The sequence below is a fragment of the Solea senegalensis genome, linkage group LG5 (assembly GCF_019176455.1).
Source record: "Solea senegalensis isolate Sse05_10M linkage group LG5, IFAPA_SoseM_1, whole genome shotgun sequence".
Taxonomy (NCBI): Eukaryota; Metazoa; Chordata; class Actinopteri; order Pleuronectiformes; family Soleidae; genus Solea; species Solea senegalensis.
The window spans coordinates 6,678,292-6,700,731 of record NC_058025.1 but is presented as its reverse complement, the minus strand read 5'-3'; the positions used below and the strand labels follow the sequence as shown (position 1 = coordinate 6,700,731).

Here is a 22,440-nt window from a genome sequence, read left to right as displayed (position 1 = left end):
TTAATTTGTTGATGCAGTGAAGCAGATAAGGGATGACTCGACCCCCTTCCCCCCCCCACTGGCTTTCACATGTGTCCCGCTGAGTGAATCCACTCCGCTCAGCTGATCACCATTAGGTTTCTCTACCAAGCGTTCACCCCAGACTCAAAGCCATTAGTTTTTTACACAACACAGGCTCAAATACCATTAAAGCCCCACTCAGGTCTGGTATTAAAACATCCGTCCTGAGTGATCTGATCAGCTGAGAGAAAGAATGTGACTACTTGCATCACCAAAATGTGGTTTTCATGATCAGATCTGAAGACTCTGGATGCCCAACCCAAGTCTGTCGAGACCCGACAGGACCACACAGACTCAGCTTGGGGCCAGTCACCCCAACTGACATCTTCAGGAGTCCCATCCAGGCTGCACGTTAACCCTCTTATGTCCATCGTGATATTCAGGGCCACCTGGATTTATTTCGATTTTATGGCTGTAGAACTGAAGAGTGAGTTCTTCTGCCCCTTTTTTTCCAAGATATCTTTCACTTTCAACACCTGGCAGTTATTCAACCGTTTTACGGAATTACGGTACTGAGAAGCTGACGTCACAAACGTGTGACACGCTGGTGAATCTTGTCTGTGATTGGACGGCTACCGTCATGACAATATATGTGCGCAAAGCTCTATACCTCAGCTGACATAGGGGGCACAAGGCGGGGTCACACCCTGGACAGATCGCCAGTCCATAGTTTTTGAATTTTCTGTACATCACAAATGGTCTCGGAGTTACGGTAATTAAAAAGTGCAGTTATACTGATCACATGTAAGTGTCCCATGTCCTGCACCCAAAAGCTGAATGGTCCCAGGAAGTCTTGGAGTATGGCTGTAATGTTTTTTCCATATTTTATAGTGTTGTGTTTTCTTTATCTCAAACAGCCTTTTAGCTGGTCAAATAAAGCATATATGCAGGTAAATTCCTCCTTTAATTATAACTTTCTTAATCATGTCTGTCTCCAGGCTCGCCTGAAGGTCAGCACAGATCCAGCAATGATTGTCAGACTCAGGTCAGGGCCAATCACACCAACTGACATAGTCATTTTAAAGTTCTTCACATGAAACATAGACTAAATAATGGGTTGCTTTATTGAATATCACTGAATAAATGTAAAATGAGTAGGGCTGCAACAATTCATTGAATATTAACAGATTAATAATAAGTACTAAATTGACTGACAACTATTTGGATCATCAGTTAACTGGTTTGGGTGTTTTTTATGAATTAACACAGGTTTTCTGACATTTCAGCATCTTAAATATGAATATTTACTTGTTTTTCATGCTCCATATGACAAAGAAATGATCAAAACTGTCTCCAGGCTCTCCTGAATGTCAGCAGAGATGTGAGGTAGCACAGGTTCGGTGGCTGGAACTGCGCAACCATGCACATGTCGGATTTTTAGAAGGCCGCCCAGATAATTGTTGCCTTCTGTTTATGCTACAATTACCCATTTATAAAGAGGCAGATCAGTCACTTCCTAACATGATTAGTAATGAAGAATATTCAACATTTTTATCCCTGTCAAAAGTCCCTTAACTGGAGCCCGTCGTGTGATTCCGTCTTCCACTCCAGAAGAAAAACCGTGTTTAACCCTCTAAACCTTGAGGCTCCTTGTGAGACACAGACTTTTAATTCACTATAACCCTGCAAATGAATGGGCTGATTACTGAGGCGGCGATGAGCAGGCAGTCATAAGCACTTGGCTTGAGTGGAATAGGCGGGGGGGGGTGGGGGGAGAAGCGAGTGGGGTGGCGCTGTGGCGGTACAAGTCCAGCCTCAGAAATAGAGCTGTGAACACCATCTGTCATGCTCTCTCTCCCCGTCTGTTAGCCTGACTGCAAGTGAAAGGGAGAATGATGCTCTCAGAACTGCATTAGAAGGACGTGGGTGCTGATCGTCGTAGGTGTGGGTTTACAGGGTGTACTGGGAGGAGAAGGGCTGGTGGGGGGGGATACACAAGTAGGTGCGTGACTAACTCTTGCTGACAAAGGGAAGCACTCACCCACTCAGAAGGAGAAGAAGGGTTGTTGGGCAAGTGGGTATTCCTGGTGAAACCGCACCCCTGCTCCCACCCACCTCCTCCTCAAAGACTCCTACCTACTGCACTGGCGCTTGTCAGAGGATTCCGGGCGGAAGTTATGTCGACGCATTACACTAACACACTAACACACAGCTCTTCTTCTTCTTCCCCGAGCCCTGGAGATGTTAACAATTACTGCATAATAACTAAAGAGCAGTGTTGCAATGTAACAAAGTATACATACTTTGTTACAAAGTATGTATACTTTGTTACTGTGTACTATACTTTCTTATTGTATTTCTAGCAACTTTTACTTCAACTCCACTACATTTCCTCTAACTATCCTTGTTACTACCAAATAAAATCAGAAGAAGAAGAAGAAGAAGAGTTGATAATGGTCTGTATTTATATAGAGCTTTTCTAGTCTTGATGAACTGCTTTACACTATAGTTTTCACCCATTCACACACTGCAACTTGAGGTTAAGTGTCTTGCTCAAGGACACATATAGACTATAGGAGAGCCAGGAATTGAACCCACAACCTTCCAGTTGATGAGCCGCCATGGCTCAATCCTAACTACATTTTATATCAGAAAATTACTTTTGATACTTAAGTACAGTAAATGTCATATACTTTTACTTAAGTCCTTTTCTGGCTGATCTGTTAAAAATGTTGTCGAAATATCAGATATTTAAATCTGAGGTAAAACATTCAATCCTATTTATGCGTTGTGTCTGTACAATGCATGAATATATCGATATACTGTATATTGAACCTTTGTTTAATTGATATCAAACAAAATTTCCCAGCCGTACTTGCAAGGTTAACAAATGTTGCTGTTTTTTGTTTTTGTTTGTTTTTAAACCCTGAATGTTGTAATGCTGCTCACAGACAGACAAATGCGGGGTAAATAATTCACTCAAAGTGTCACACATGTTTTTTAAAAATCTTAGAAAACCAAAATCGAGTGATTTTTCAAAACCTCAAAACCTACCTACAAAATCTGTGCTTTATTTTATCTAATTATGCTGCCGGCCGGATTGGACCCTCTCGTGGGCCGGTTCTGGCCCGCAGGCCGTACGTTTGACACCCCTGATCTAGAGAAAGCACTTGGAGAATGCAGATTCTCACATTGTCGGTACAGTTACCTCACCTTATCTCACAGAATCTGGATCCAAATCTGGATCTAATCATTCCTTCATTAGACCTTGACAAACAAAATCCTCCCTTAAGTTTTGAGTTATGATGCTCAACAGTTGACAAACATACAAACACAGGTACGAGTCAGTGTCCCGTCAATTACCATTTTTTTAGGAATATCATAAGATCACGCTGATTCATCATGTGTACGATGATAGAAAGTGATGTGGATTATTGCTGGTTTGGAGTGTGCGAGGCTTTGTTGCGTGACCCACAGAGAAAGAGAAAAGCTCTTCTGCTGCTGCTGCTGCTGCTGCTGCTGCTGCTGCTGCTGCTGCTGCTGCTGCTTCTGCTGAACGTTTTTTGTTTTTTTTTTCCTTCCAGTTCTCAGAATTATTCATTGCTCATAACGTGTAGGATGTTTGGGATCCTTTTCTGCCTTTTTGTCTGAGTCAGAGTGTGAGATTAGCCAGTGAAACAACGCACGGGCAAGCTGGGCTACGATGAACAGCAGGAAGAGGCAGGAACAAGTGTTGTAACACTGCAGCTGGACTTAGACAAGTTAGATCTGCTGTTAAAGTGTTAAAACCAGCTCCTCCGAAGAAATTAGAATATAATAATGATGATAATCCATTTCATTTTGAAGGGCCTTTCAACACACCCTTAACAGAATAAGTAATTAATACAGTGTTCAAACAGGTGAATGCATTAAGGAATGGTAGGAATGTTCACAAGAGGACTTTCCAATCTTAAAATGTGGGAGACCACACACACACAATGACAGATTTTTAATCTTTTAATCATAATAAAGCCCAGACTAGATGGTTCAGTTAAGACACTGGACCACAGTAATCTCACACTGGTGATTTCAGGGATTTGGGATCAAACGCGACTTCAGTATGAAGACAAACACAGAGGCAAACTGTCGGCGCCGTCAGCTGTGACGTTTCACTCTGAAAACGCAAAAAAAAAAAGCAATGGCAAAAACGTAGAAGGAACTTGGCTTGTAAATGGAGGGTTGCCACCCCAGTGCAAGGTACCCAATCCCCATTGCTCATTGTTAATAGGACGCTTTAAATCAGACGTCTCAAACTTGTGACCCGCCACGTTTGTTTTTGGTAGTTATGGATACGGCAAAACAAACTTTCGTTCAGAAACATTAACTCAAAACACAACGACAAAAGCAGAAAGCGCAACAAAATGAACTGAAACACAACAGCGTCAAGTTAGGAAAACACAACGGTATTAACTGCAAACACAATGACGTTAAACAAAGACAAAACAAACAGAGTAGGGAGAGTAGAGCGAAGGTGGGTGTCGGAGGAGAATCCTTTTGTAAAAAGCTGCAAAAGTTTCTTTAACATTAAGTGAGAAATTCTATCTGTTGTTTGCCGTCTGTCCCTTTACTGCCCTCCACAGGCAGGTCAGAGGTCATAGGTGTGAGTGTGAGAGTGGATGGTTGTTTGTCTCTATGTGGCCCTGTGATAGACTGGTGACCCGTCCAGGGTGTGACCCTGCCTTTCACCCTATCGACCCCCCACGACACTCATGTAGAAAGCAGTAGAAGATGGATGGATGGATGTTGTCATCGCCTAGTGAAGCACTAAGTGTGGTGATACTGAACTGGAATTAAACCAGTAAACCGGTTTAATGGTTTGGTTTTTAAAACACTTTTAAAACAGATGTGCAAATGTGCACTAAATGAGCAAATTAAACCAAATAACCTAAGCTCACTACTGTTTAGACATCTAAATATACTTAAAGATATCTAGATTTCTTTAATATGTAAAAAAATAAATAAATTCCACATACTACTTCCAGGCAGCCGCTTATTTCACCGATGCCTTGGGTCAGTGTCTCTGACCGGGACTCTCTCTTCCACAGGTCATTTACCAGAGCACATGTTTTCTGCCCTCTCTCCCAGCCCCACTCATTGCCCTCTACTTCCTATTTTAGTATATAATAATGTTTGTTTTTTGAATTTGAGGGAATTGGTCCTGGAAAGTGCTTGAATTTGATGTCAGCTAAGGTTTGGGAACCTTGAGGAACAGAGATTGTGGGACAGTGTCTGACCTCATAGAGAACTCTACAGAATGACGCAAATGGACACAAATTCACATCTTGAGGAAAGTCTTCGGAGTAGAGCGAAAGCTGTTGTAGCTGCAAAAGAGGAACCAACTCCATATTAAAGTGCTTTATTTGTATTTAAATACGTCATCACTGTCCCTGTTTGTGTCACAGTCGGATGTCCATATGGTGTCTGTTTGTGCTCTACGTGTGATTCACCGTCACGGCTAAGAGAGCAGGTATTCCCAGTATGAGTAATACAAAAAGTTTAGTGACATTTTGTTTTGAAGAACTGATGACTCTCATGTTCTTTTATTTCACGCTCTGTTTGCGCCGCTTTGACTCGTCCCTCAATAAAAGACTCTTCAGACGGTTGTTTATGCATGAAATAGTTTGAAAGTCAATTATTTGACTCAAAAACAAAATGAAGATCACAGCATGGACTGCACGACGATGTGTTCAAATCAGTGGCGTATGTCGTGTATGTGTGTGTGTGTGTGTGTTCACAGTAAATCACAGGACATTACTTTGTTTACAGTGTAATTGCTTCAGTGCCTCATCATTGCAGCAGTTCTTAAAGGCCACATCAGGGCAGATTAAATCACAATTATCTCATGAATCCCAACAAAGATTCCAGACATTATTGCTTTACAAAGGTTCCTGAGGCCATGATGTGAAGATATCGTAATATATATATATATACATATGTATATGTATATATATATATGTATATAACACTGAATATGAGCACTATACATTTCTATTTTGATTTAAAAACATTTTTCTCTTGTGCTAAAATGCAGAAAATGCCTTTAACACAAGTTGGATTTTGACTTCATTAGCTTCTCCGCACTTGGATTCCAAACCGCTGCTTTCCCTGACATGTGCACGTCATGTAACGTAACCTTTTATCTGTGGCTCCGTGTCAGCGTGTAAAAATACAACGGATGGCGAGTGGCGGAAACAAGACAAGGAAGTGGAAATTAGAAAACGGACGATGCACAACATATATGCTGTCCGATTACGAGTGTTTACGGACACTTCTTCCTCCTTAAACGCGGTTAACAGCTGTCAGTCATTCACTCGTCAGAACTTTACATGTTTCTGTGTCGTCGTCCCTCCCCTCCCCTCCCGGCCCCGCCTCCACACTGACAACGGGGAGGGGGTCCCTGGAGGTGGAGGCGCCGCCCACTATGTGAGAATGTCCTGCAGATTAGTGTGAGCAAGTCCGTCACTCTGTCACTCCACTCCACAGTGGACCTCACCACTAATCTGTGTCCTGGCCCTGCCACAGCGACTGTGACACCAGCTCTGCTGTGGAAAAGATATGATAGGATAAGATAAGATAAGATAAGATATTCCTTTATTTTAGTCCCACAGTGGGGAAATAGATGGTAAAAAAAAAATAAGTAGCAGACAAAGTATTCAATAGTAGGTAGTAAAAGTACAATTATATATACATATATATATGATGGATAGATATATATATATATATAGACACATACAACATGGACATGTATATACAAGATAAAGATCCTTATGTGAGTCTGCTGTGTGTGTGTGTGTGTGTGTTCTGCGTATGATTCACTGTCTTTCATCGTTCATCCGGCTGAATTTCCATATTGCAGTCATTTATTGTTTTGACTCCGTGTGTTATGATGAAATTAAAAAAAAGGGCACGGGGGGCGAGAGAGCCGAGCATTAAGATGCGGTAAAAAGTGTTGCACGCTCAAATGTTGACTACTTGTTGCTATGGCGATGGGGTTTGGATCCAGCATGCATGCTGCAGGACTCTCGCTATTTCTAAATAAAGCTTTTGTTTTGTTTTGTTGTTGTTTTTTCCCTCTTCTTTCTCCTCCTCTCACTCATCAGTGGACAGAGATACAGTAGAAACTAATTCTCTGTGAATCGTATCCGTCTGTGTAAACACAGACCTTTTTTAAAAGAAAAAACAAAAGCAGATACACTTATTATTATAGAAATACTGTATTAGACACAATCTTTCTTTTTTTGACAGGTTTTATCACTCATTAAAGTGATATTAATACATTGATCACCACTAAAGTGTACATGCATCTCAGTTATTGTGGCGTAGAATTAAAGGGCGTATATGGAGGTCATGTTATTGTGACATTAGAGTATTTCTAAGGCAGAATTCCACCCTGTTGTTGATATACTATTACAGTAATATCATGTTAGTTCCATATAATATAATAATATGATAACACTTGTTTATTCCTGTAGAAAAGGGACAATATCATGTAATCTTTTAAAGGTATAGTACAGAATTAATACTTAATACAGCTGTTAAATCTTACAAGTGTGACAGTTTCATTTTTGTCCCCCTGAGGAAACACAGCTGAATGTTTCCATCCGACCAAAATCTGTATTTATTCATATTTATCTTCTTGGTGAAATGCAGAGTTACAGATTAAAGGAGAGAAAAATACACCTTGCCCTTGCTTGTCTTTTGTCTTTGTGTGCTGTGCTGTGCTGTCCAGTACCACTGTTGTCCTGCGGGGGGAGCCTGTGTGTGGAGGAAAGCGCACAGAATAAGGTGCTGAGACCTGATATTTGACATTTGATTCCTGTGTTGATGGGGACTTCCATGCTCACCTCAAGTGGGTTTTTTGGTCCCTTTCTCACACACACACACACACACACACACACACAGGATACACACTAGTTTATCCTCCCACTCAAGGATGCAGCAGCCGTCTCGAATTAAAACAACCTCAGTCTATCAAATAAACATTTCTGTTTGCACTATTTGCAGAGTGAGGTCCCTAAACGTGTGCTTCCTGGAACTAAAGCACTTAAATCGGGCAAAAATACTTAACCCTTTAACATCGAGCGCATCGCAGACAACACGCACTTTGCATTACCGTAACTGCACGACGTGAAATTCCAACGGTTTCTGAAAGCTGGGGAATTGCAACGTGTGGTTATTACGGTAATTTCACTCTGAAGGAAATGTTGTTTTAAATGTGTCTGATACTGTTCAAATTTCAAATGTAGCGCGCCAAATTTGTTGTGCACGTACAACTAGAGTGTCTTTTCTCAATAAAACTGAGTTTGAAATTGTTAATACACCATATTATCACGCAATAAATGGCAAAATCACTGCCAGATATTGAAAGTTATTCTGGAACAAATGGGCAAAAGCACTTGCAGGATCATTTTCAGGCCCTTTTGTTGTTAAAATAAGCAACAAAAAAACCATTAACATAAAGTACATGTTGTGTCTTTACAGGTGATGGTTAAATAATTTGGTAAATCAGTCATTTAACACATGTCCACACAGAATCTCCTAATAGGTGATTATTATTATTATTATTATTATTAATAATAATAATAATAATAATAATAATAATGATGGATCCACGTTCTGATTTCTTTTCCTGTGGTGAAATAAAAAAATCAGCTCCAGATAAGTTCATCTTCTCTCCGGTGACGATATGTTGTCGGAAACAATATAATGACCATCTGTGCTGTATTTTTATGAGAATATTAGGTTTTTATGGTAACTTTAAAACATCTGTTTCGTCGGAAAGGTGAAGTGACCTCGGCTATACGTACAAATCTCCCGAATGTAATTATTTTTCCTGACTCACTCTTTGTCTGAATTCACAGGGAATTAACCTGAAGGAAGGCCGGTTGGCAGGAACCACCCTCACAGGTAATTATGGTCTGGAAATGATATATACATATGTGAACGCATACACATCTATGTGTGTACGTGTAATACGTGTTAGATTATATTTAGTTTTATTTGGATTATTGGATGACGTTTTGATCTGCGGAGAAAACCACTGGGAATAAGTCACTCTATATAACGTCTGAGGCCGTTATGTGTTTGTTTACTTTTATGATGTCACACAGATCATTGAGGATTTAGCGACTGATTTCTTTACTCATCAATGTTAAGAAGCCTTGTTCAATGAAGGCCATTTTAACTGCACCGCTGTGATAATGAACCAGTCTCCTCTGGTTTTATTTGTTTAACGCAGACTATTCTTCCCCGGCCCCGCCGCGAAATTCCGGCCTCCATCGCTACCAGTTCATGTTGTTCGAGCAGCCGCCACATTCAACGGTGTCGCTCAGCGAGGAGGAGGAGGCGTCACTCGGTAATCACTCAACTCGCCGTCACTTTGATTTTTAGCCGCTGCAGTGTGTTGTGTCATAACAGTTGACTGTGTGCTGTTGACGACACAGAGGTACTGAAACTGTGAAAAGGCCTGAACATTTCCTCTTAAATTAACCGCGGATGGTGGAGCTGTGATGTTTGATGTTCTAGGTTTGGTATTTTAAGAACCTTCATGAGCCACTGCAGCTATTTTTGGAATCAACTATGGTCCACCTCCTGATAATACACCAGGAAGTCGCGTCATTTTACGACATTAGACTGATTCATTTATTGCGTAATCATTTAAGTGCCCTTTTGTAGTGGTTTTTCCCCTTTTTTAAAAAAAAAGTGTAATTGTATTATTTTACACCTACACATACATCTATACAGATGCACTGTTGCATATCCAGACTGATACGTTCCTCCTATACATTGTAACACACACACACACACACACACACACACACACACACACCCTCTCATACGTTAAGGTCAAGGTCAAGTCTATATAAACAGCACATAGAAAAACAAACCCTGTTGCCTGAAGTGCTCTACATACATGCAAACAAACAAAAACAACAAATAAAAATGAGTAAAAGAACAATAGAAACAACGCAGACTTACACATTAAAGAAATAGATCGATAGACTGACTTTAGACGAGGAGATGAACGTATAATGAAACACAGTAGATGACAAATGTACGGGAAAAGAACCACTGAGGATTGTCTTTGGTTGAAGTGCAGGTTTATAAAAAAATAATAATAATACATTTGACAATATAAACATTTACATTTTCAACAATAAATGAATACACTTTATAACAGACCAGTCTTCTTTAACAGTAAACAGTATTTTAGTGTGAGGATGTGCCACAGTCTTTCATTTCCTTCTGTTCAGGATCTGTTCAGTCCTGGTTTCATCCCAGATCTGGTAGAATGGAATCATCTCCTCTGTCTTTGTCACCCCCACAGGAAAATGTGTTGCTGACAGTTGCTAAGTGTTTAAAATTCAGGTTTCAAATCATGGCAACGTTCTCTGCTCTACAACGTGTCCCCTAAAGGAGCCGTAACGCGCGTAGACACACATACACAACCTTATATGCTTTAGTGGGGACCAGAGGAGAGCTGAAACAATTAATTGATTAATCGATTACCAAGTTAACTACAACTTTTTGATATCGATTAATCAGTTTGAAGCTTTTCTCCATGATTAAAACAACATTTCTGATTGTTAAAGCTTCTTAAATGTGAGTGTTTTCTTCATTCTTTGCTCTGGATAACAAAGAAATCATTAAAAGTTAATCGTTTGGGTTTGTGGACAAAACAAGACATTTGACAATATCATCATTTCCAGGTTTGACGAACACCAATCAACCATTTTTTTTAAGGTTTTCTAACGATTAATCGAGAAAATAATCAACAGATTAATCAATTATGAAAATAATCGCTAGTTGCAGCTCCAGACCACTGCTCACTATTAATGTTTATACAGAATATGGAACTTCCTGTTCCACAAACAGATTCAGTCATTCAGAGAAAGGACATTTTCACTATTTTGGTCGCAGCTCTTCAGGGTTTTCATATCCTTAACAGGGTTTGAGGAACTAATGCTCTGGTGCGTCACTGAGCCATATTTTTGACATGCGCCTCAGAGTGGAACAGTTCGGTTTGGTCCAGTACAGTATGTATACCAAACTAACCGGGCCCCAGCCGTTCCATTCTTCTGTACCCTTCCCTTAGAGTACCAAAGTAAAATGGTGCGGTACGACAGACAAATGTCACTCCTTCGCAAACCAGTGTTTCTTCGACGCCTGCAGAGATTTGCTGGATGTTTATTTATTGGCGTTCATGCTACGTACCATGATGGTAACGCGGCATGAAAGACAGGAGGCGCTGGAGCTGGAGGTGGCAGATAGAGATAAAGTAAGAAGAGTCGAGGTTGAGATGGTTCGGTCACGTTCCAGAGGAGGGACAGTGGTTGATGTTGGACAAAGGATGTTGAAGATGGAGGGGAAGAGGAAGACCACAAATAAAGGTCCATGGATGTTGTGAAGGAGGACATGAGGACAGTTGGTGCAACAGAAGATGACACAAGATGGAGGCAGTGGGAGAGCCTGGAGAAGAAGAAGAAGATCACTGATACCACTGAAGCTCCTGCTGTTAGTGGTTTGATTGATTATGACCATCTTTAAATCCACGAGGTTTGAATGTAAACAATTAGCAGCATTTCCATTTCGCTTCAGCAAAATCATTTTCTCGAAATGTTAATGAGGTTTGTGAGTCAGTCCTCTGTCTTAACGCCCGCAGGGTGACGACACATCTCGACCACATCTCGTTCATCTCTGCCACACCAGAAACTCCAACAGTTTTTAGTTTTTAGTCTTTTAAACTTTTTATTATTATTATCACCTGAACATTTTCTTAGTTTGTCTCCCGGAGGACGACTGTGTTTGTCTTACGGAGAGCAGTTACTGTTTTGTTTATGCTTCGGGTTTTTCTTCCCGACGCTTCCTCCCTCTGAATGCCGGTCTCTGAAGGTTTGCTCGCACCTGCACTCGGATGTTCGGTGCGGCACCTTCGCGGGGCGGGGAGGGGGGTGGTGGGGGGGGCGTGTCTGTCTGTCTGCTCTACTCGCGGCCACAGCCGGTGATTTGAGGCAAGATCGGGGCGTTTGTGAGACTTCAAGCGCTGCGGCCGCGAACGTGCGGCGCTGCCAGTCTCTGCCGTTTGAAGTCTTGACAGCAATGTCAGCAAACAATCCACACACATTAGGCTGAAGTCTGTTTGATGTTTGGAGGAGGAAAAAAAAACAAAAGTATTTTTCCGTATCCGAACTTGTGTTTTGGGAAAGTTACCACAATGTTTGGGTTTTCACCGTGTCAGAAATGGTTAAGGTGAAGAACTAATAGCATGAATAATAACCTGCTGTTTAGAATATTTGAATATACTTTTCTGCTCCCAGCTCACATTCAGTAGTTTTTCCCCCTCATTATGAAGCCGTTAGAACAGTGTGGATCCACCCATCCTTAATCTACTGAGCAGCACTTCCTCCCTCCTGCAAACTGTTCTCTCCAATCTCGGGGGGGAAATGAAATTAAGAAATTCAGTTTTTCAATAATCAGATGATAGGAGTAGATGTTTTGTGGCGTATGCTGTAAAGCTGCAGTGTGTAACTTTTGGTGATTGTAGCTCTGCTTCGAACAGAAACAATCCTAATTTACATTCTTTATCTGAACACAGGCAAAACTATCAGACCTGAATGATGGAGCATTTGTGTGTGTACAGCAGCAGCGCAGCAGTGAGTGGGAACAATGAGTGTTTATTCCACCAAACTACTCAATGACTGGATTTTAGATTTCAGGGTAGACGATGAATAAAAAAACACCACTGGTTGCAAAAAGAGCCTTTTGAATGGAAATCTATGGGGGAAATATTCACTTAGTTGATTTGTGACGTCGGTAAACATCTTCCTGACAAGTTAATGGTCTCGGTCACTGGTTTCCGGTCTTCAAAAGCACAAGATGTTGATTTTGTGAAATATCTTCCCATTCAGGGGAAAATAGGGAAAATAGAGTCGGCGCCAGAGTGATTGACAGCTGATATCGTCCAATGGGAACCTGGTGAACTTCCATTTGCGAAACCTCAACAAGTTGTGAATTTTGAGGCTTCAAACTAGAAACTGTGATGTCACGACCCGTTTCCACTCGTTTTTCACTCGTGCTCCAACCTGTTTGCGTGCGTCTCACCTTACTAAAATCAAAGTCACTTCCTGTGTGCGGCACGGAAACGTTGTCGAAACTCTGCTACACTTAAGAACCGGTTGAGAGTTGTGTGGAGCTGATATACTCCTAGTTTGTTTACATTTATTAATTACGCACTACATCTTTAAAATAAGAGAAATCCTAGTGTATGAATAAAGAAATGTTTGATCATTTGTGTACCTGCGGCTGTGTTATTGTTGTCCTCCACTTTTGCCATGAGCACAGTGTCCCTGCACATGCAGGAGGAACAGGGGGAATCCCATGTCCTCCCCACCTCCTCCGTTAAGTATGTTCACTTATTAGCGTCTGTCCTCCCTCCATGTGGTATGACACAGAGAGCATTTTTCATAGCCCATGACATTAATTGATGTGATTTGCGAAGGGAGCACATTGGGCCGTGGGTGGGAGACTCCTAATGATCGTTTTCCACTTCCAGTAGTGCGGTCGTTGACTCAATTTTAGCGCAAATTTGTCGTCTTTTTTCTTTTCATCTCTGACCGTCACTTAAGTAATAACGAGGGTGAACAATGAGAGGTGGACCGGTGGCGGTTTTTGCGGCGGATCCGTGGGAGTCTGCCGTGCCTCCTGTGTTAAGGTTATGAATATGGGTCAGTGAACTGATGGAGACAGCTGCTTTGTTACACAAGGAACTACAGGGGGGCTGCGTTCTTGGCACCGGGCGCAAGGGGCGGGATCAGAGGGAATCTCCGTTGCTCTGGCTCAGGAAGGGTGTCCCTGAATGCAGGCTGCGTTTGTGCCAGGGTGAGGGGCAAGCATGGGCACACAGGCCCTCATGATTCTTGTCAGCCACTTGGCAAGTCCTCAATATGTCCTGCGACTGTTTAGTGATGCCGAGTCAGTTTGTCAAGGGAAACAGTGTTACAGTGCCGCGCGGGGACACACTGAGGCCTTGAGCGAGGCCATCGAGTGTTGTTTCGGCCTACACAGTAGTTTGCACATACTGTACGCAGTTTGCATATTCAGCCCTCTGTCTCTGGACTTGGACGTTAGCAGATACAGACTGATCACAAACAAAACTGTGTGACAAAAAACAAGGGAATCTTTTTTTTCTGCGGCTCCCACAGGGGTCGCCGTATCGCCGATATTCCTGCCTGTGTTGTAGATTTGGAAACCAAACCACGTCTACTCCACTCAAATTCCCTAGTATTTCTAATATTCTTCTAAGTTGCACTCATAGACTGTATGTGCAGTGCTTAACAAATCTATTAGACCACCTGTCATTATGGAAATCTTTCAAAAAACTTGTTTAAAACTAAGAAATGTTATTGCTATTTTTTTGGCAAATAACAAACCCCAAATTTAACTTCTGGGCTTCTTCTTCTCTGACAACGTTCGACCACTAAATCAAATTTTTCTGTAAATAACTATAGTTTGACATCTTAATCAGGAAATAATAATGTGCTTGACTGTTTTTGTAGTAAATTAGAAAATTCATGGACAACAACAATAATAATAATGATCTTTTAGCTTTAACAATATCAATTGGTTAAAGAGTTATTACACACTGGTGTAAATTAACCATTACAGAAACATGGAAAAATGATCTTGATAATTAGCAATGCTGTTAATGTAGGGCAGCTGTGGATTTGGGTGGAGATTTTGTAAATCTGTTAAGCACTGTACAAATCAGAGGTGATTGCTCTGTGAGCTTCCCGTGTTTCAAAGACTGATACAAATGGGAGCATTTTTCCTCCCATTCCTGAGATCTGACCGACGCCACGACAGATTTTTGTCTATTTTCTTCTATATGGGTACATCATTTACAAAATCTATTGAAGAAGACTTGAATACCAAGCGATAGAGAGCATTAATTCCTCAGGAAAATGTTTTCTGATGCTATGAAGGAAGTTAAAAAGTAGGCTCATTTTACCATAGACTTTAGGCTTTTTGCCCCCTGGTGGCAACTGCTACTTCTGTCCCACTTTTCCTGGGCTTTTTCCTGGGCTTCATTTCTACAGTGAGCTCACTACCTACTTGTAACTAGGGATAGGAATCAGTATCGGTCAGTATCGGTATCGGTCCTATACTGGTCAAACTCACGATGCACAAACTGTAAAAATGTGAATTAAAATCAGCAAAAGCATTTTAGCTGAGTCATGTTTGATCGGAGAACAACATTTGTTACACAGTTGGAGGATTATGTCTTTGAAATGACTCGGCACACAACGCTTCATAGTTCATAAATGGTCTAAAATGACTGTATCGGACATCCCCATCCACAGTTTGAGAACCCTAGTGTGAACCAGCAATTCTGGGTCGAGCCTCTTGCTCGGGGTCACACTGGCATGTGGACTACGGGGGTCAGGGGTCAACAACCTTGACCTCCTAGATCGTAAGATGACCCGCTTTTACAGAGAGAGGAGTGAAAATGAAAAACAATTGATCAGAAATTCTTGCGCTTCGGTTTTTCTTGTTGCTGATGAATTACAAGGTAGAGTAGGTTCTGTGCTGTATGTGAGGATCACACTCTGTGAGTGAATGGATCACAGTGGAGTTTTTTTCTGCTGGTTGGTGCGCGTTGCTCATCTTGCCTCCTGGAGCCCCCACTGCCAGCTCAGCACACTCCACAGTAATTGAAGCCATTTGCAATGTTGCAGTGTGGTAATGGGCAGATCCATGTCTACCACCCACCCACAGCCTCTACCATTAATCAGAGCTGTGTGGAGTCAGGAGAGCCAGGATTTTTGGTTGCTACAGCAGGCCTGAGCTTCAGCCAGGAGTCGGCTGCCTTAAAGGAGGAACACTTTGTCGCTCTTTAATTTTTGTACTGTTTGTTTTTAATCATCAGCTTTCTTTTTTTTTTTCAGAAGACACGTGTCAAGTTTACTGTAGAAGTTCTGGTATTTTCACTCAGTTTCACTTTCTCATGTTTTGGTAGTTTTCTTCAGGTTCTTCGGCTTCCTCCCACAGTCAAAGAAAACATGCAGATTAGGGGATTAGGGCCACATTTGATAATGTGATTTCCGATTTTTTTATTATTATTTTTTTCAAACAGTAACATTTACAGTTAAATGCACTCTTTTATAAAAATTAAATTTTCATTATCACAATTAGAATTTTTAAATGGAAATGTAACCAAATCTAAGCCACGCACTAAAAAAAACATCTGGAGTCAAATTACATAATATAAAATGAGTGCATTTAGCTGCCTGTCCACAAATAATACATAAAATAATAAAACTGAAGCTGCAGGCTGTACCAAATCGCACGAGGGCCGTGATTGGACTTTGGACATGCCTGCTCTAGATTAACAGGAGGTGTGAGTATGAGAGTGGATGGTTGTCTGTCTCTCTGTCTCTCTGTGTCCCTGTGATGGACTGGCGACCTGTACAGTGTGTACCCCTATGTACAGCTGGGATTGGTGATACTGAACTGGAATTAAACAAGTAAACCGGTTTTGAAAACTTAGAACAGATGTGCAAATGTGCCCTAAAACAGCAAATAACACCAAATAACCCCATGACCCTCACGATGGATGGATGACTAATTTTTCAGTGAAATCAGTCATGAAAGTGGAGATGGAACCAGGCCTGTGCAATTCATCGCTAAAATAAGTGAAATCGCAGCAGCATTATGCAAAATCCACATTAGAAGACACTGCAATTATCTGTTAGAGAAAAAGAAAATCGGACAAAACAGCCTTAGGTTAAACTCGTCAGTGATGCAGGTTTCAAATAGTCAAGCAACAATCATTTAATCTCCACTACAAGTAAGGAGGGACGGGTGCAAAGCCACACTTCCCTGCGTTGGCTTGTCCCTCTAGGTTTGAACGTCGAGTCTCCTTCAAAGCGACAACATTCGTTAACTAATGACGGCTGCTAAATAGACAGCAGGCTGCGAAGCTGAGAATAGCAGCCTAACAGCATGACACTGTTCCACGACTCAGGTCCCTCCACAGCAGGCATCTGCCACGCTGAACCATCTCTGAGCCACTTTTCCTGTGGCTGACCTCTGACCTCTGACAGCCGTCAACAAGCCCCACCCCCCCCCCACCACCACCACCCTCATGAAATTAGCATTGCATTAGCGGTACTATAAATCCAAGGCATCGCCGCTTCAGAGCCGCTGTTACTCCGCTGCGATGAACAGGATCACTTGGTTTCTGAGCATTTTCGGAGACTCTTTAAGAGGTTTAACAGGGACACCGCCCACACCACTAAATGTAGCACTTGTGTTTCACCTCACAGCAGTCCTGATCTTCTTGCCATACCCAGACACAGAAGCAAGGTGGAAACAAAAGGGGAGGCAGGAAGACTTTAACATCGCCCTCAGGTCCCCACACTATCTGTCCTTTCCATGAGCAGGCAGATGGGAGAGGCGGAAACGCGTCTCTGCACTACAAACACACACCATTCCTATTTTAAGGTCACTTGTAAGTGGAGGCATTCGCCGGGTAACAGCCAGTGCAGTAGTAGCAGATATTGTGAATGTGCCTCATTTGTTTTTGGACTGCGCCCAATGATTGCATGGCTTTAGACGGGATTATGATGCGTAAAAATCCTCACAAGCGGCGCCTGCTTTTGACTCTTCGTTTGATCTTTATTTTACAGTAACAAAAAAAAAAAAAGATCTTCGCTGTGATATTTTTTCCTTGGAGGAAACGTTTCCTCACGTTCCTTCTTTTAAGGTGTTTCCTCAAAGTCAAGGAAGAATCAATCAATCAATCAGACAATCAATCAGACAAACCACTTTTTCATATACAAAAAAAACACCTCCGCAGACTCATACACATCAATACATCTAACAAACATGTTAAATTTGCACATACAAGGGCCACATAAAATCAATTTATAATTGATCCAATTGATGAAGACACTAAAAAGGAGGAAACATCGCTCAGGCCATAAAACAATACTCACAAACCCTCATAATAATAATAATAATAATAGTAAATGGGCAGAATAAGACTAATTAAGCAGATTTGAAATAAAATCTATAGGGCTTGATAGACATTACCCAAAAGTAAAACATATTAGATTTTTCTTTTCCAATGTGAGATCTAGGGCTCCAACTAATCTGTCTATTATTTTCTCGTTTAATCGAGTGCTTGTTTGGTCCAGAAAATGTGAGAAAATGTTGAAAAATGTGGATCAGTGTTTCCCAAACCTGAAAATGATGTTTTTCGAATGTCTTATTATGACATTATTCCATTTTAATGCTTTCTTCCTTATATGGAGCAAAGAAAACGGAAAATATTCATATTTAAAATCAGAGAACTAGTCGCCAATTAAATAAGTAATCCATTAATAATCAAATTTAGTCTCTGTAGGATCCGACTTTTCTATCATTAATTGAATCGTAGCCTTGGGAAAGCACTTAGAGTCTATTATAGTCTGTATATTTACTGCATCATAAGAGTTAAACATGTCACTTGCCTGGTGAACTACAGGCCTTGTTGTCTCTTTACCGCCTCACCCCTCCGTTTCCTCTAAAAATGCTGCATTTTGTGGGGTGACCAGAGCCCAGACCTTGTTCTGGGCTCTGCAGAGGCGGCGCATTATCTCCGTCTAAAGCTCAGGACAGAGAGGCCACGGGGGCCGTGACCTTTCATGCGGACAGGTCACTTGACTCCATTGCCCTCACTTGATTATCAGAGCCCTTTCTACGGGCAATCGTCATTCACAGAAAGGACCTGGTGAGGTTTCAGGTACTCATCTGCTCATCGCCCGGTGATTATTCATCCTCCTCTCCAGCTGAGCTCAGACTGTGACCTGACCTCGAGGCAAACGCAGACACACCGAGGTGTCACTCTCAGAAGCTAAACATGTCAGGAAGACCAGAGGATAGCTTTGTGCTTAAACATTACAGGTGTATATACGTAACACACGTGAAAAAGCGACCATTAGCGTTGAATGTAGTTGCCATAGTTTCTGACATTTGAGTGCAGCTGCTCTGTTGTTTTCATGAACATTAAACCTATTTAATTAAAGGAAGGAACTGAAGGAATGAAGCGGGTTAAAGTGAGAACTAGGTCAAAATATAGACTTATTTCAGTTTCCGAGTAAAACTATGGAGCTTTGTGGACTTAAAATAATGAAGGATTGTAATCAGTATTTGTCTTGTTTTGTTATTTTCTTATATTGGTTTCAGTCACAAATAAGCCCTGAGCTTCATCTTATTCCTTTTTAAGAATATAAATATGATGTATTTTATTTCTGTCTTTAAATTCAACATTTCCTTAGTCTTTGATGACATGTGATGGTCATTTTATGACTTAATATATCTGATATATCCCCCTTAACCCCTCAACATCTAACCACATATTGAATTAGAAAAACACTGCAGTTGCACAGGAACAACAGATTTTGCATGTTAAATTTGAATTCTGAACAGTATGAAACATATTTACAATAATATTTTTTGAGAACTCTCTACACTATGCAACAGACGGAGTGAAATTATCTTTGTTTGACCTCCAACTTCTTTTCAGAAACCGTTGAAATTTTCCGATACCGTGAAATTCCGGTAATGCAAAGTTTGACCAACGTCATACTTTCCTGTTCTGTGTCCGCATAGAGCTGCGTTTCATTCAGATTAAAACAACCAATCAGCCATATTTTTTGTGCTTTTACTCCTTGAGTGATGGGTTATACACGTGAGGACCAGCGGACCTCCTTGTATAATCTCAAGCAAGTTCCCATGGTAACCGTCTTCTTCATTATCACTAAAACACGACTGAGCCACCAAAGAACTAGCCTGGAAAGCGCCGTCACCACGTACAGATGCTAGCACACCACCGTATGGTGCGACTCGGACCATAGTGAGCGCAGATGTGGAAAATACAACCCCCTAAAAACACCTGAACTATCACAGCCTTGAATGAGTCATTTTGTCTAAAATGAAACGTAATCCCTCCCGCTGATGGTAGGGCGAGTGCACTTGATGTGCGTGCTCCTGCTAATTCGCATTTCTCCTCCCAGATTTCCTCCCGACATGCGGGAGCAGAATGTGGCTGCCTGATGGTGAAAACAGAGACGGCGTCGGCCTGTAAAGCAGCTGCGGGCGAGAGGTCGAGGAGCCGTGTTTCTATGCAGGCGTAGTCGGACTCTGTGAGACCGCTCTCGACACATGTGGACCATTTCAATAGTTGGCTCTCCATTCAAAAGATTGACTTTCCTACGCTATTCTCGAGCAGCTGTTAATGCAATTACTTCTCATACGGAAATACCAGAATGTCAGTGATTCCCTGGATTACGGTGCGAGGCATTGCCTCATGTACACCCCAAACATGTGAGGACGCAGACAGATTTAATTTGTTCTTCCGCTAATCTGTTGAAGTTTGTGAGCTTAAAGCGTGCAGGATATTGTTGCCTTGGAATTGTAATTGTGAATTTTGTCTCTTTTTTTTTTTTTTTTTGGGATGGGAAGCTGCAGGGAATCATTGGTTGTCAAAATCTAAGAAGTGATATTGTCATACCAGCCGGATGGCCGTCTGGTGTTTGTTTAAAAGGGGAGGAAAGAAAAAAAAAAAAACAGTCCAGGCGATTGAATCATATCTTCTTGCCAATACGTCCTTGTGTTCCCACCTCCATCATTACAGCAACATGTTTTATTTTCAGCAGTGCTGTTCTCAGTGACTCACAACGCAGAGCCATGTGCTGCTCAGTTAGGCCTCAGATCCCTGCAACACGGGCCCGAGCGGTCATGAGAAATGCCCTCCGACTGCACCGCAGTCTACACTTAGACGGCACTAAATTTACGCACGGGTATTGTTAGGTATGCGGACATGTCGTGCTAAGACGCTGAGGTCTAGCTCGGACGTGAGTAGCTGCAGAGGGATTTTGTGTCAGACTGACAACAAATGTTTAGGTACATGCACCTTGAAATCTTTATTTGGTCAGGTTTAACCTTTTGTGTAATCTCTTTATATGGCTATGTCTTTTGCACTGAGGCTGGGGCTTCAAATTCAAAACAAAAACACACACATTTGATTATTAATGGTGATGCTGTTAATTAGCACCATTTTTATTGCACTGTTTTCAAGCTTTTTGTATTGTTTTTTTTAATAGTTTTTACTGCTCTTGTTGTTTTCTTATTGGTATCTTGTATCGAGTCAGGTTCGGTCACTCTGTGTCTATGTCTTTGTCTCTTTTTTATGCCAACAGCTGTAAAACTGAACTGAAACAGTGTATAAATACTCATAAATATCTGTGTCCTGTTGTTCCCACAGGTAACTGGGATCCTAATTTCTTCGCCGCAAGGTTTAATCTGGGGAATCCCGTGGCCGCTCTGCAGTTTCTCACCCAGAACTACATGGACGAGTGAAGGATGCCCAAACACTTTAAAAGCTCTGGTGGAACAATCTGCCAGTATAATGATAAAAAAAATAATTTTCCCTCTTCTTTCCCTGAATTAGGCCGCACCAGTTCTTCAAAGCTTGCTACAGGTCGGGCCTCGCTTTGCTTTTATCTTATCAGTTAGAAAGAGATTTCCTCTTTGTGTCGCAGCAGCTGCTGGGGTTTGATGTTGCGCTGTATCTCTGTCACATGGTCTCAAAGAGCGATTACGGGCGGGGGGGCAGACTGGGAGCTAGATTTTGACCTCACTGGGGATTTCTTATTAGTTTCCGAACACGGTCGACAAGAGAAGGAAGATGGCCCGATATCACAATTCAGTGTGGAAAGAGTTGATTCTAATTCAGGGGCGGAAACACGTCAGGGCCAAAAAAAAGGAAGTGGGAGGTGAAACCGAGACCGCAACACAGCCGGATGCTGCAGTGGAACTTGAACCAAAATACTCTGCAGAGTGACAGGGCGAGGGAGGGGCTCCAGGGCTGCTGTGGTTTGTGTATTGGGTGAAGAGAACTTGGTGTTTGTGCAATTGTTTATCATATTTCCATTGACCACTCTCTCCTCAATTGGAAACAATGAGCTGCTTTCATTGATTCTTTTTCTGAACTTGAAATAAACTGCTCTGTCTAAATCGGGAGTGTCAAGCTCTGTTACAGAGGGGCGGCCACAAGAACAGCCTTAAATTAAGCGGGATATTTCAGGTGTATTATGACAAGTTACTCGTACAGAGATGCTTTATGTTTATAGATAAAATGAAATATAAAGTAAAAAGACACATCAGTGGCATCGCATTGTTTACAAAGAAAGCTGTTTTGTCAACTCACAAAATCATTTTAAACAGGGAAATCCAAACATACTATTACTAACAGTTTAACTATTGATTCCATGAGAAAACGTGTACATTTAAGCACACACCACTTCCATGTTCCTCATGAAGCCAGCCAGGAAATAATATATTTAATAGCCAGAAGGG

General features: G+C 41.6%; 1 protein-coding gene across 1 annotated transcript in view; it reads left to right on the top strand.

The window, feature by feature from the left end:
* Positions 1-22,098, top strand: part of LOC122770058 (phosphatidylethanolamine-binding protein 4) — a 74,767-nt gene extending 52,669 nt beyond the window's left edge. The window contains exons 5-7 of the mRNA XM_044027022.1: positions 8,901-8,946; positions 9,278-9,394; positions 21,347-22,098. Of these exons, the coding sequence (XP_043882957.1) occupies positions 8,901-8,946; positions 9,278-9,394; positions 21,347-21,441 (258 nt within the window). The 3' untranslated portion in view covers positions 21,442-22,098. The remainder of the gene's footprint in view (positions 1-8,900; positions 8,947-9,277; positions 9,395-21,346) is intronic.
* The last annotated feature ends 342 nt before the right edge of the window (positions 22,099-22,440 follow it).